Source organism: Cavia porcellus, unplaced genomic scaffold (assembly GCF_034190915.1).
Source record: "Cavia porcellus strain 051 isolate PalLab524CR breed Dunkin Hartley unplaced genomic scaffold, mCavPor4.1 scaffold_15, whole genome shotgun sequence".
In the NCBI taxonomy this organism is placed as follows: domain Eukaryota; kingdom Metazoa; phylum Chordata; class Mammalia; order Rodentia; family Caviidae; genus Cavia; species Cavia porcellus.
Window position 1 is genome coordinate 52,010,779 of NW_026947498.1, and position 14,514 is coordinate 52,025,292.

At 34.1% G+C, this 14,514-nt stretch overlaps 1 protein-coding gene across 5 annotated transcripts in view; it reads right to left on the minus strand.

Annotated features, from left to right (window-relative positions):
* The window catches only part of Cblb (Cbl proto-oncogene B), a 217,242-nt gene that overhangs the window by 107,895 nt on the left and 94,833 nt on the right, over positions 1-14,514 (minus strand). For all 5 annotated transcript variants that reach the window (XM_063224895.1, XM_003469289.5, XM_063224893.1 and 2 more), the window contains exon 4: positions 13,535-13,681. In XM_063224895.1, coding sequence (XP_063080965.1) covers positions 13,535-13,681 — 147 coding nt within the window. The remainder of the gene's footprint in view (positions 1-13,534; positions 13,682-14,514) is intronic.

The window sequence follows — 14,514 nt, forward strand, 5'->3', positions numbered from 1 at the left end:
GGTAGGACTATTCCAAGCTCTAGCCTTGCCTAGCCAAAAGTGAAACAGCATCTCAAAAAAGTAAAAAAGTAAGCTGAGCACATAGCTCACTGCAAACCCTGCAGGTCCAATCCCTGATACTGCAAAACAAACAAGCGAACAAAAACTATGGCATTTGAAAACAAAACTTTACGTATAATTCTGGAGTGGATGAGAATTTTGTATTTTGGAAATCCAGTCTGATAACAAGATTCAAAAGCCTGTGAATTTTGACCCAAAAAGTCTACTTATAAGGAATTTTGTCTAATGATAATTATGTTCAAGAAGAACAGAGCATTGCAAGCATTCAAGTCTCTACAAGAAGTTTTGTTTATAATAGCAATACATTAAAAACAAGTGAATTCTGAGTAACAGTAGAAACAACATTGATAAGAATGCTACATCACGTAAAATTATATAGAAAATACTTATCATGTAAAAATATCCATGGCATGCTAGTAAATGGCAATAATATTTTTAATATTACTGCATCCTTTATGATCCCATGTTCAAAACTATTTATGATGTCCAGAAAAGTCATCACAAATTTGTCTTTCTAGTGTCATCTAACACATTAAAGAAATAAAATATACACTAAAACATTAAAAATATTTAATCATAGCATCAACAGAACCAGTATTTACTTATTTTATACACAAAATACAAACATACAAAATTCAGAGGTTAAACTGTGAGAAGCCATGAGAGAGCTGAACATGGCTGCTTAGGACCAATAAAAGAAAATCATACTTCTACAAGTCATCAATATATAACCAGAAATAAAACTTTTGACTTTTACAGTACCATCTACAAATATTTAATGATTAGTGTCACAGATGCTTGTCTCGCTGCTGAGATAAAATACCTGGCACTCAAAAGTTAAAGGGGAGAAAATGTTAGCTCCGGTTTGTAGAGGTTTCAGACCATTAACTGCTGGCTCTAAAGCAAGGTAGCATGACAGAAGGACAACAGTTAATGGTGGAGGAGGACAGCCAAAGCAACAGGAGAGGGGAGAGAGCAGAGATGAGAGAGAGACAGAGACAGAGACAAAGAAAGAAAAAGAAGCTTCTTTCTGTCTTATACTTTTTCTTTTTCTTTTTTTGTCTTTTTCGTTTTTATCAGTACCAGGGATTGACTCATGACTGCCTGCTTGCAAGGCAGGTGCTTATGCCGCTGAGCTAAATCCCCAGCCCCTTTCTGTCTTATACTATATGCAGGCTACTTGGCCTAGGGCACGTGTAGCATTCACTTCCTTAATTACAGCATTAGACTATGAATTAATCATAAACTCTGGATTCAGCCACCTCTAAAAAGCTCAACCCCCTGTGAGTCTTCAGAGGACATCCAGACCCAAACCATAACAAAGAGAAATAAAGGTAACAAAATATGAGTAAGACCACAACACTATCACACTCCTGAACTCATTCAGATATAAAGGACATAAAGAAATACAAGACATTAATGGATCAGAAGGCTTAGTGATATAAAGATAATGTGAATTCTTCTCAAATTAAACCATAGATTTAATACAACCTCATTAAAACTTCCAAAAGGCCTTATGATAGTAGGAATATTGACTCTAAATTTTAAAGAAATGCCAAGAGCCAAAATTACAAAAGATAATCTTCAATAAGAACTATACTGACAAGCTTACAACTTTTACATTAAGAAGATGGTGTTGACACATAGAGGGACACATAGACAAGTGAAGCAGAACTGAAACTTTACAATCAAATACACCAATCTATGGAAAATAGGTACATAATGTCAATTATGTATGAACAGCAGTGGTGAAAAGATGTTTGATAAATGTTGCTGAATCAAATGGATATACACAAGAAAAAAACTGAATCTTGTCCACCATCTTTCAACACATTAAAGAAATTCAATTTTAGACACATCTCAGAACTAAAAATGAAAAGACAAACAAAGGTTTTAAGGAGATATGTAAAATATTATCAGCATTACACTGGAGCAGGCAAAAAATTTAAACACAACTCATATTACCCAGAGCACAAAGGAAAAAGCTGATTTAAAAGTTTGATATCAAGAATGGTATTATTAACAAACTGAAATAAAGGAAGTTACATATGAACAGAAAAGTATTTACAGATATCAAAAACTCATATTCATAATTTATAGCAAGTTTTAAAAGTATAAACAAAAATCAAGCAATTTTTATACATGCATAAAATTTTTATACATGCATAGTTAAAAGGCACTAAAATGTTCAATGAACATACAAAGATGTGCTCACCCTCACTGGTCATCAGGGAAATACAAACTAAAAACACAGTGAAATTCCACTGTACCCCAAAAGAATGACCTGGTAAAAAGCAATGAATGACATTATAAAGCATTGAGGAGAATATGGAACAACAGAGACTGTTATAAACTGTTCGGAGATGATTAAACTGATACAAATGCTTTCAAAATTGTTGGAGGTCTACACAAGTTAATACGTATAAATTTCATGACAGCACTTGCACTCATCCATATGGCAGAATGAACTACCATACAATGAAGGAGAATTAATAAAGCAGCACTACATGCAAGAAGAGTGGAATTCTGTGTACATAACCAAGCGTCAAGCCAATTTTAGTTTGAAGCAGTATGGTTTGAAAGATTTTAACTTTATACGATTCCATTATGCTGCATCTGAAGAGACTGTGGCAGGCAGTGACTACACAGGACTTACGGGGGGCAGCAGGGTCTCTAAGCATCAGCTATTTACCACTATCCTACATCAGGAGCATTCACACTGGTAGTTTCATTTCGTGAAACTTCTCAACTTGTATTCATGACTTGCATTCTTTTCTCTACGCATGTTTAACTTCAATTATATATTAAATTTCTAAAAATATTAAAATCCCAGTTTGAAAAGAAAAATAAGAATGGACAATAGAATTAAAGGAACAACATGTTTCATTGTCAGTTTTGTTCCTGAGGTGATGGGGGTTGTTTAAGGATAGTGTCACCTGAACTTCAAGCTAACAAACCAATGAACACCCAACAAACAAAAAACACTATCTATACATTCAATTTTCTGTTCATTTTTCTAGAAAATTCACCAAGATCAATAAAGATGTATCTGTGTCAGTACTTTTAAATTTCAAGCCAGCTCTGTTCAGAAGGTAATAGAGTAGGCATAAGATTTCTGACTTTTTTCTGATTTTTTTATTATGGATACAAAACACTAGAACTGTCATTCCTAAGTCTGCCAACACTTTGTATATAGTTATTACTTAAATCCAGTCTTTTTTTGTAGTGACTCTATTTCTTGAAGAATATGAAAACAGATTGTTACCTAGTTGTTGTTTCATCCATAAGAGGAAACAGCCATTTTCAATCTATTACAAGAGCACATCAAAAGCACCATGGCCGAATAGCCGCCTTACAACAATTTAGCTCTGTCAGGATGGTTACCAAGGTTACCAAGAAAAGTCATAATTAGATCTAATCATTCTTCTTCTATAAAGAAAATTTCTGACTTTCACAAAGCTACAGGCAGTTTAGAATACCACCTTTTCCTCATCAAAAAGCCCGCAACACTTTGTCTACATAGTGTAGACAAGTATTATATCTCTATAGAGTAAGACAATTACCCGTATTTCTATAGTCTGAAAACTAAATCTAAAAACATAAAATTCTTGCAAAAACAAAATTTCAAACAAACAAAAAAAATAGCTTCTTAGTTTTATTCCTCACTTTCAATAACTTTAGTCACATGATAGGTTTGGTGTTTTCTAATTTTTATTCTTTTTGAAACAAAAAACTAATGTACTGGAGCTATAAAATTATACACAATTTTTTTCGTTTTCTGACTTTGAAGACATAATTTATGGGTGGAATGGGATAGGATTATGCAATCCATAAAAATATGTAAAAATTCTGGTTTTAATGTACCCACTTAGTAGGCATTCATCATAGGACAACGGAAAAATTCTGCTTAGTGGATATTTGTTCTTTTCTTTCTAAAGCACAACTGTTTTTCATTACCTTTTCTCTGAAAGTTCAGGAATACTTGTTAAATTCATGAGATACAATAGCTCACTCATTACAGAAAGATGTCTTTGATTTACTGTGGTCAGATTAAATAAAATTAGGAAATTACATACATTAAAATTAGAATATCCTCCCACAGAAAGGTTTAAGTAAGGTTTAAAATGATGTTCCATTTAGCAGTAAGAGCTTAGTGTACAAAGAAAATATAGTTGATAACAAAATTCTTCATAAAACTCTCAACATAGGTAAATCAAGTCAACATGCCATGAGTGAAATTTTGAGTTAAAAGAAATATGTAATCTCTGGCAATATTTCTGAAACCATTTCAGGAGAAACTGTACATGCTAAGCATATTAAGATTCACCAAAAATGTCATTTTAATAAGAGAAACTACTAATACATTCTGAATAATTACTCCATTAGTAAAGAATAACAAGACACTATGGAGGAAAAGCAATCATTAAGTTTCACAGAATAACTTTCAAAATAAGGAACAATGAATCATTAGCAATGTATCGATGAAAAATGTATCAGAGATTGTAAAATGTTTTAATTGCCTTGCTGCTAAAGCATAAAACATCCTCCCTACCAGCAGATAATGATCCTAAATAACAGCAGAGTCTGGGATTCTTATCTGCTTGCAAATAAGACAGTGAATTACTCTCTCAGTTTTATGGATACTGGAAGATACTAGATTTCGAAGGCACATTCAAAAGACTTTACCACTCATAGAAAGAGTAATGATCAGAATACAACCTATTTCTTGTGCTTGTTCCCTGACTTTTTATTCTCCCTCAGATGGTAAAAAAGACAGGAGGGGAGGTATCTACACAGATAGAGTAGAACCTAGAATGTAAGGAGCCCAGACGTTTTATAAGGGGCAATAAACGATAAACAGTAAAATATAATACAATTCTACCTAATTTGAAAGAAACGTAACATTATAATAACACCAGAAAACATTAAAATACTTTTTGAAGTGCTGGGTTTTAAGTTTTACTAAAATTAACTGTTTGGAAAATAAAATTCACAAGAATACTGACAATGAGAATTTAAATAGCTGAAAAACTGTTGTAACAAATTAACTCAAAGCTGATCAGCTGGCTGACTAGAAGAAATGCAAAACATGATGTCTGGCTTTTAATTTTTTAGGGTCCTACACAGAATTTTTAAATTACACTCCAGAAACATAGTTTAGAAATACAATTTTCGCTTAATTTTGAGAACTGATTTAGGAAACATTAATAGCTTCAGTAAATGGTATTTTTTTTTAATTTGGTACAACAGGCAAATGACAAGCAAAAAAGAGAAAGTTCTCTCTCAAGGTGAAGAGGTGAAATAGTCAAATCTGATTAAATGTAAGACAAGATCGTGACTTTATCATTAGAGAGCTTAGAAACCTCAAAATAAAAAGACAATTCTCAGACTCTACCGCACACTATGGCTGACAATGACCTTAATGGAGAGCCAGACAAAAGAATTACTTAATATACAGCAAAATCCAGAGCACTTACTCAATAAACACCAAATTCCCACTGTGCACAGGCACACAAAAATCTAACAAACTTGGTGAACACCAAAAATTCAACATACCCAACGTACCTGTATATACACCAAAACTTCAAACATCTGTCAGGTAATACTGAGAGCCCTTCAACTTTCTAAGGATTAAGGAGTCTTGCTGAATTTTTAAAGGGAAGATAAATCAAATTATCAATCCTTTTCTGTTACTGTATGCCTGAAAATTTTAACTTTTTAAACTCGTTTGAGCCTTTACTACTATCACCTGGTTCATCTCCGGCTTTCATTAGATCTCACTTTCCTCTGGATCCTATAAAACTACAGTCTCATGATATTTTTCCTGTCTACTCTTCCAGTGACTCCTCCAAAATTCTTTACAGTCCCCCTGTGCATATATAATTATGAAAATTCTGTATGGATCTTCTTTCTTTACTCTTTCTATACAGTCTCCAAGGTTCATATCAATTATTCCATGCCCTGGTTTCACAGCCCTTCTAGAGCATAAAGTTAGACATCTCAGAGCAGGGAAATGTGCAGGGTCCAAGTGAGGACTGTACCAGTGGGAGAGAAAACATCCAAAGAGCACAGCTCACACCAGATGTAGCCATTTACCGCAATGCTACCCGACTTATCTGCCATCCCTTCTTTTCCTTGGTCAATGAAATTCAACATGTTTCATACAAAATCAGTAATCTTTAAAACTTAGCAATCAGTTTTTTAAAATCAGGATTATATGAAGCCAAAGAAAATATTCTATTGGCTGTCATTATGCACACTCAGAAATGTACTCCCAGTCAAAGTCACCTGTCTCTCCTCTGTATTTCTTCTACAATCTCAAGGCTGTAGTAATAGATACCTCCATGTGGATTTATTTAGATCCACAACTGAACATCGCCAAAATAAACAATCTCCAAATCTCTTCTTTCTATTTTTCCTAATTCAATGAATGGTATCCAGCTGATCAAAGCATATTGAGGCTTCACAGTTGACTCTTTTCTTCCATCTCAAACATTTCATTAAATCAAGCCCTACTAATTTTATCTTCATATCATTCGTACATTCATAGACTTTCCCATCACAAGAACAAAATGTATTAGGCATCTGAAACTTTAAAGAGGGATTTATTTTGGCTGAGTTTCACTGGGTTCTGGTCCAAGGCTGAAGTTGTAAAAGAAGGGCCTTAAAACAAAGAGAGCAGGAAGGAACCTGTGCAAAGAATACACCCTTTCACACCTCACCCTTTTCCAAGCAGACCCTACCTCCAAATATGAGCGCTTGAGGGGCATCTGATATTTAAACTATAACACTTGTCAAATTTATGAGATTTTAATTTACCCATTATCATCTATGATAGCCTATTCTTGTATTCTTTTATCCTTATTGACAGTTTCTAACTTGTTTATGGAAATTATGGCCAGGAACTCAAGGGAGAACACCGTTGATACCTTCTAGGGTAAGGAAGAATCTGTCAAAATTATGTTTTCTCTAATTTTTTAACAGCTGTTATTTTTTCTTATTCATTCAATATAGAGTACATACATTTGAACCTAATTTATGATAATTTCCCTGAGGAGTACAGGGGAAAGCAAAGGGATGAAGAAGAAACACAGCATGCACATATATGGCCTCACTGTTAACTGTGCACCTTGCTTTGCCATGATAACACACACTGTGCCCACTCCGTACCACTCCCAGCTTCCCACTGGACAGACTGATAGGAGCCTGGGGTATACAACCTATCACGCTGAGTGCTCCACTGACCAATGACACCTACACGGTGTGACTTTCCTTAACACTTGTTAGTGGTAAAAACTACATTTGTCATCTTCCTTTTTTGTATTTAGGTTCTTTCTACAATGAGCTGAACAAAGTAAGTCTGCAAACAGTATGCAAATTGTATCTTCCCATTCATAAAGGTAAGTTGATTTTCTTTAAATGGACAATAATGAGATTGTCTACACAGCAGCAATATTAACTAGCAATAATTTGAGTTTTACTGTAGTGTTTTGTTTATAGAAAATCTGCTTGAAATTTCAATGCAGAAGTCCTTAATTTCTACTGTGTACGTCCTTCTCACTAAAATAATTAGACTGCATTTTCTTTATCAAGAGAGAAAACTGATCTAGTGAGCCCGAAGATCATGTATCTTACTCACTGGACAGGATAAAAAAAATATTTTTCCTTCTTTCATAATAAAAGTGAAAGGAAATACAGGAAACCAGAAACAGTCCATACCACTGCCCCAGGAAAACAAAGACAGAAAGGGAAGTAGTCAACTGAGCTACAAATGGATCACCATGCTAAGAAAAAATGTTTATCTTCAATCTACTGTTATATAGTGATAAATACAATTAGAATTTCATTTTTTATTCCTTTTTGGCTTTTGCTTTTAGATTTCTAGGGAGGATATAACATTATATTCATTATAGAACTAATAAAATATATTTGGTATAGTAAGTTAAATTGATTAATAATAATACAGATTGGTTATTAAACCTGTGACAGGTTTTAGCAACTTTCTAGAAAGTTTTAGCCTTTTTATCTCCCATAATACCCTAGGAAATAAGTGGCACAAGTATCATACAAACTGTATAAAGAGGAAACAGATGCAAGAGGAAACTAATAGCTTCCCCAGAGTGACAAAACAGGAAAGTTACAGTCAGAACCTGTGAGCAGACACTTTGGCTCCAGAGCTGGCACATCTGACCCGGAGCACGTTTCTCCAGGGAGCAGCAAGCTCTGTTTCCCACATCTTTCTGCCTCACACATACAAAGGCGTATGTGTATTCTTCTTCTCAACTCACTTGAATAAAATGCAAAATAGTTTCTAAAAGCCTATTGACTACCTACTATGCTAACTTACCCAGAAACACAAGACAAATAAACGTAATTCATGGAGACTATAGCAGCCTAATGGAAATAACAGAATTAGACAATTGTAATAACAACACAAATCAAAAATACAGAAGATAAGCAACAGCTTAGAGGATTTAACAATTAAGATATTTAATAATAACAATAAAGAGAAGCATGAATCAGATCAACTTTTCAAGGATTAGAGTTAGACACCTTTTCCAGAGATTATAAACATCATTAAATGGTAGGAACAACATAAGCAAAGCCATAGAAATTTGTAATTGATGCATCAGAAGAGAATCAATATCTCAATGAGAATGAAAAACAGAACATAAGGGAGAGCAAGTGGTAAAAATACTGTATCATGTACTCAATGTATTTAATCAATAACAAATGTCTCTAACATATACAGTACATGATGCACTCATTCAAGAATCATTCAAAGAATAGTTTAAAGATCATACTGGAGCTAGCCCTTGTAAAAGCATTGACAATAAACTCTGATATATGACAACCCAAACAAACAATGTCTGCTTTTCAATAAATTTAGGTAAAAATTCATTAAAGAGCCATAAAAATCAAGCAAGTAAAATCCATTCAACAAACACACACTGTCTCAGTTATTTTTCTTACTCAGAAAAAATACCTGACACTCACATGTTAAATAGAGGAAAGGTTTATTTCAGCTCTCAGGTTGTGGAGGTTTTAGTCCATAGCTGGGTGACTCCAAGGCAGTGTGTTTCATGCCAGAAGGCAATCACAGGGAAACAGGATGGCAGACAGAAGGCAGCAAGCAACAAGGTTATCTTTCTCCTTCCCTTATGCCCTATAAAAGCCTATTGACTGGTGCCACCCACACCCAACATCGTGCTTCTATTGGCCATACCCAGAAGTACACTAATTCTATTAGGGGAATAACTTCACACCATAAACCCTTAATCTCAGTATTACAAGCCTCAGATTAGTAATGGTGAACCTTTCAGAGCTTTCAGTGATACAAACAGCCTGCTGCAGCATGAACGTCATAGGTTTGCCAAGGCTGCCCTAAGTCCACTCAACTATGGAAAGTTGCATCCATGAGCACATAAAGCTTTAGGGGGACCTCTAGATACATGCCATAACTTAACACAATAATATAAGAATGTCTAAAATACAGTAAGAACACAAAGAATGTGTGAGAAGTCATATATGACCAAGAACTGCACAGAAAAAGGGAATTCTAAACTGGATTTTAAGAAATGTCAAAATTCTGACATGGAAGAAAAGGAAGAGGAAAAACAGGCATCCATAGGGTAGAACCACAGGAACTGACGGTAAATAGGTCGATCTGTAGCAAAGTCATTGCAGAAAAGAGGCATCATCATCCATCCATCCATCCAGTTAACAAGTGTTAGTACCCACACATTCCAGGAAATACGCAAGGCTCTGAAAAACAGATATAAGAGAGAAAGAAAGTCTCCACCTTCAAAGGAACTTTCTAATCTGTTACAAACTTCTCCATTGGGATATTAAAGATGCTAGCAATGCACTGTAATTTAGTCAGGTGGATGTAGCCCAGGTACCTGGCCACAAAGGCACATGTATTCACTGTAGAAAGCAGGGGGCCAGAGAAAGCTTCCAAAGTGGCAAGAGTGAATGCGTGGCATAGGTGGCATAGGTGACTGGCTACTCAAGCAGTGGTAGGAAACATCAGCAGAGAATTACTCTTCTTTCTTTTTGGAGGCAGATAAGCCAGGTACAAAGAAATGAAGCCAGAAAACAGAAACGGAAACAGTTCTTAAAACTCACTATTAATGGAAACTTGGGTTTTACCCTAGTTCAATATCCACAGGGGCACTTTGGTAAAAGACTGAAATCACCAATTTCAGAAGAAAAGTGTCACTGAAGACAGGCATATCACTTAAAAAACCGTTGGATTCATCAAATGAGGAGTATGACCTTGAACTTAACAAAAAGAATCTCAAAGTCAGTACAGAAAGAATGAGAACCTAAGAAGACTCAAGAGAAGCCACTGATTCATGTTGAGTAACATTTTTGGCCAATTCATGATTAACTTCCAACTGTTACCTGTTTTGCTTACAAAATAAATGCCACCCAAAATCCAAACACATCAATATTCTTTTCATGTTTTTGTCCCTAATCTCTTCCTACTTTCCTTTTGTTCCTTCCCTCCTTTCCTTTTTCTCTTTCTAGGTTTCTTTCTTATCTAATACCCAGTTATGCACTTTTATGAGCCTCTTTTGCCTTCAACTTAAATTTTTTGCATTACAAAACTATTCCAGATTTTGAAAATCAGTTTAGTACTGACTCATTTTGCGTAACCTAGTTAGACAATGTTTATTCAATACTGTCACTTTTATTTGCTTACACAAAGAAACAGTATGATTCAACTGTTGAATTATTAAGAAAATTTGCATAAAATATATCAAATTCCCAATCAGGCTGCTATGACACATTTTATGTTACTAGTTATCTTGGGCCTCTAAGCAGACAAAGCTTGTTGGCTGGCAGGTGCAGGCCATCTGCAAAGAGGTTAAATCCTGCTGTGATTTCAAAAAGGTTAGAAGTGAAGCACCGAAATAAACATTAGGTTGTTATAGTGTGTATTTTTCTACTGTTTGCTTTTATGAGGTCCTAATCTGGAAGTTGTCTTTATGACTTTAATAAAGTCCTATGAATAATAGTTTGTTCCTAATTTTAATTCATCTCAATGTTTTGTTATTGCTGACTGTTCTTTATAAAACGCAAGTCACAATAATAATCTTTAATTTAGACACTGTTTGGCTGTTTTTAAAACCAAGTTCTCAATGGTTCTGTTTCAGCAAATAAAGCTGTTTTTCAAGTTTAAAGGCATTGGTAGGGATAAATGAAAGTGTTTACACACAGCACCAAAATGCACAGAGATAAATGACAAGCGATGATTCAGTGCAAAAATCAAGTTGAAGGAAACTACAAATTAGTATAATAGCATAATGAAGATAAAAGAATTCAACCCAAGAATTGGAAAGGTTATACCAATTATTTGTTCATTAATTCAACAAAATTTTGTGGAACTACAAGGTGAAAAACCTGGGAGAATATATGAAGTTTCTCCAATAATCTCCATCAGAATATCATTAATTTAAATGACTATGGACACATGTGTAAGTACCAAAAGCATCTTGAAATTTGGCTCTCATCTTGAAAATAAAAATGTTCAAGCCAGATTATGCAGCTTTCTGGAATCAGTGAAAACAGAAGACAAAGGTAAAAGGATTTGGAAGGTAGAGAGACTACTTAACCAGTATTTAAGAACCTCCCAGTTGATGCACTAGGAATTTCTCTCCTGTAGCAGCTGAGGAGAAATTTCAGCCCTTAATGTCTATGGTTATAAATAAAGGAAAACACTGACATCTCAGATGCATAGTTCTCTGACTTAAGAGGCCAGCAAAGTAAACTCTTGAAAGACCTATGAACAATCTCCATTGCTTCATTAACCTTCCAAGTAAAAAAAAAAAAAAAAAATTAGACCTCATCAGAAATTGTGATTTTCAAAAAAGAAATATCATAAACAATTTAGTCTGTACACTTCTTAATTTTTATGAGAATGTCTATTTTGAAGGTTTCCAACCATCTGCCCTCGGCTTAGAGTTGTAGTACAAATGCAAGTCCACCCATTCTTCCTCTCAGACTTGCCACGCCTGTCCTGCTTTCCACTTTTCAAAAATATTTAACTACTTCTTGGCTAATCTAATTCAGATAAAGACATGGGGATCTTAATTTTTGAATTTCTTAATTCTGACTGGATATAGGAACATTATAAACAGCTGAAAGAGTTCTAGAATATGGAGTGTACCTTAAGGGCAATAATGATATAGTCTTCTTTACTGCCTAAAAATCATTCAAAATAAAACCTAGATGGTCATATTTTTGAAATCAAAAAATTACATATACATTAAAACACTAATTACTCTATGTAAGTATAATGTAGTCATGTTGGCAACTATAAATAAATACAGCACTTTGCAACCAAAACAAAACAAAAACTGATGAAAATCAATGTTACATGTAGTTCACACTGTCAAAGCACCAAAATGATCAAAAGTACACAAAAATATTTTGTATGTCCAATCTTATCAGCTATGAAAAAATGGACTTTTAAGCAGAGAATCAAAACAGTAAACTATACCAGTCTTTCTCCTTACTGTTAAAGTGTTACTAACATTCAGAAACATCACATAGGTGTTTTCTCATTAATAGGACCCTTAAAGGATATTGAGGAAACCATCTTCATCACCTGATGCCCACTTCATCACCCAAGAGCTCTCTCATTAAAATGTTACAAATCTTTGCTAATTATTCTGACTTTAAATATACAATTCCTATTATTTACCAAACTCAAAAGAATTGGTGTCTGAACAGAATCTATTAGAAAGTAACTTTACCTAAAGACCTTACAATATAATTATTTTTATGAAATCATCACGAAATTACTTTGTTCACTCATAATACTTTTTGTTCAATTAAAAAAACAAAAGGATTGGCCAAGGTGTTAGGACCTGCTCACACTACAGTTTAGATTTAAACAAACTTTACAAACCCCCTCCATGGGAAGAAGCCCCTGATTTTTGCAGTATTACAACTACTATTTCTCTCTCTGGATTGTCAAAGCAACTTATTTATGGTATTTTTATAGTTTGTATTTTTTTCTAGTTTTTAAGTCATACGAATGGTGTTAGATATATACTAAATTATAACAAGTTTCTACTTTCTCACATGTTCTTACGTACATCTGTTTCTGTATATAACACAGAATGCCTCTGATACTGTATCATGTTTCTGATACGGTATCTTTTATCTGCTTCTCTTATATACTACTTTTGCTTAACCAAGCAACTGATCCAGTGAATTCTCATAAAATACATAATACTGGGTACCTTGACTTTTACTTTATAATAACAAAACCAGTTCATTATTATTGAGGCATATTTTAATGGCTACATCAGAAAAATTACCAATAAATTAAATTGTTCTCCAAAAATACACAAATACATTCTCAAAATACTCAATAAAATCTATATATAAGCACCTGGAGCCAGTGCTATATCACCTTCACAGACAAATCCAAATTTAAAAAAAATAGAGTTTTACTTACTTGTCACCAAAAAACTTTCTCCAGAATTCAGCAGCATCTGCTTTTGTGATACGGAAGTTATCTCCCTGGAACTGACCAGAAGGAAATATTGCTTTGATTTCTGCCAGCATGTGACTGAAGATAAGGGACAATTTTGTGAGCTTCCGCCTATAAACACAAAAGGAAAAAATAAAGATCAAAACAAATATGTATGCATGTAAGTTTTAATGGGAATCTACATTCAGACAAACAGAATTATGTTTATGGCAAAGTACATTTTGGTAGCTGATCAGGAACCTCAAATTAATCATACTACTCTAATAATGTTCAGAGAAAGTATTATACATTTAAATGCCTAATGAGTTTTTACTTTATTATTTATTCATGCATTAATTCCTTGAGCAGGAACAATGTAAATTACAATGAGCTCACAAATTAATAGGCTATAAACACTCAAAAAAAAAAAAAACCCATAAATATAAACGCAAAACAAAATGGGCACATGACCATCTACCTGGGAAAGTAAAGAATTTTGTCATTTAAGAATAATCTAGAGAGATTGGTATTTATTTGACAGATGAAAAACCTGGAACAGGGGCTGGGGATTTAGCTCAGCGGCATAAGCGCCTCCCTTGCAAGCAGGCAATCGTGAGTTCGATCCCTGGTACCGATAAAAACAAACAAACAAAAACAAAAACAAAAAAAAACGAAAAACCTGGAACTGAGAAGAGGTGATGGCAAGCTAAAGGCAAGAAAAGTTATCCCAGGCATTCGGAACAATATAAAAAAAGTACATAGGTAGGAAACAGAACTATGGATTTGTGTAGTTCTCATGTTTCACATGACTACACTAGCAAAATAAATAAGTAACAAATGAAACCAAAGAAATGACATGACATAGAATCAGAAAACTTGGTTTGGATATGACATAAAAGGGTATCTCAATCAAGCAGCAAACTTCTGTCAAATACACTTAGTACTCCTACTTAAAAATCAGATTT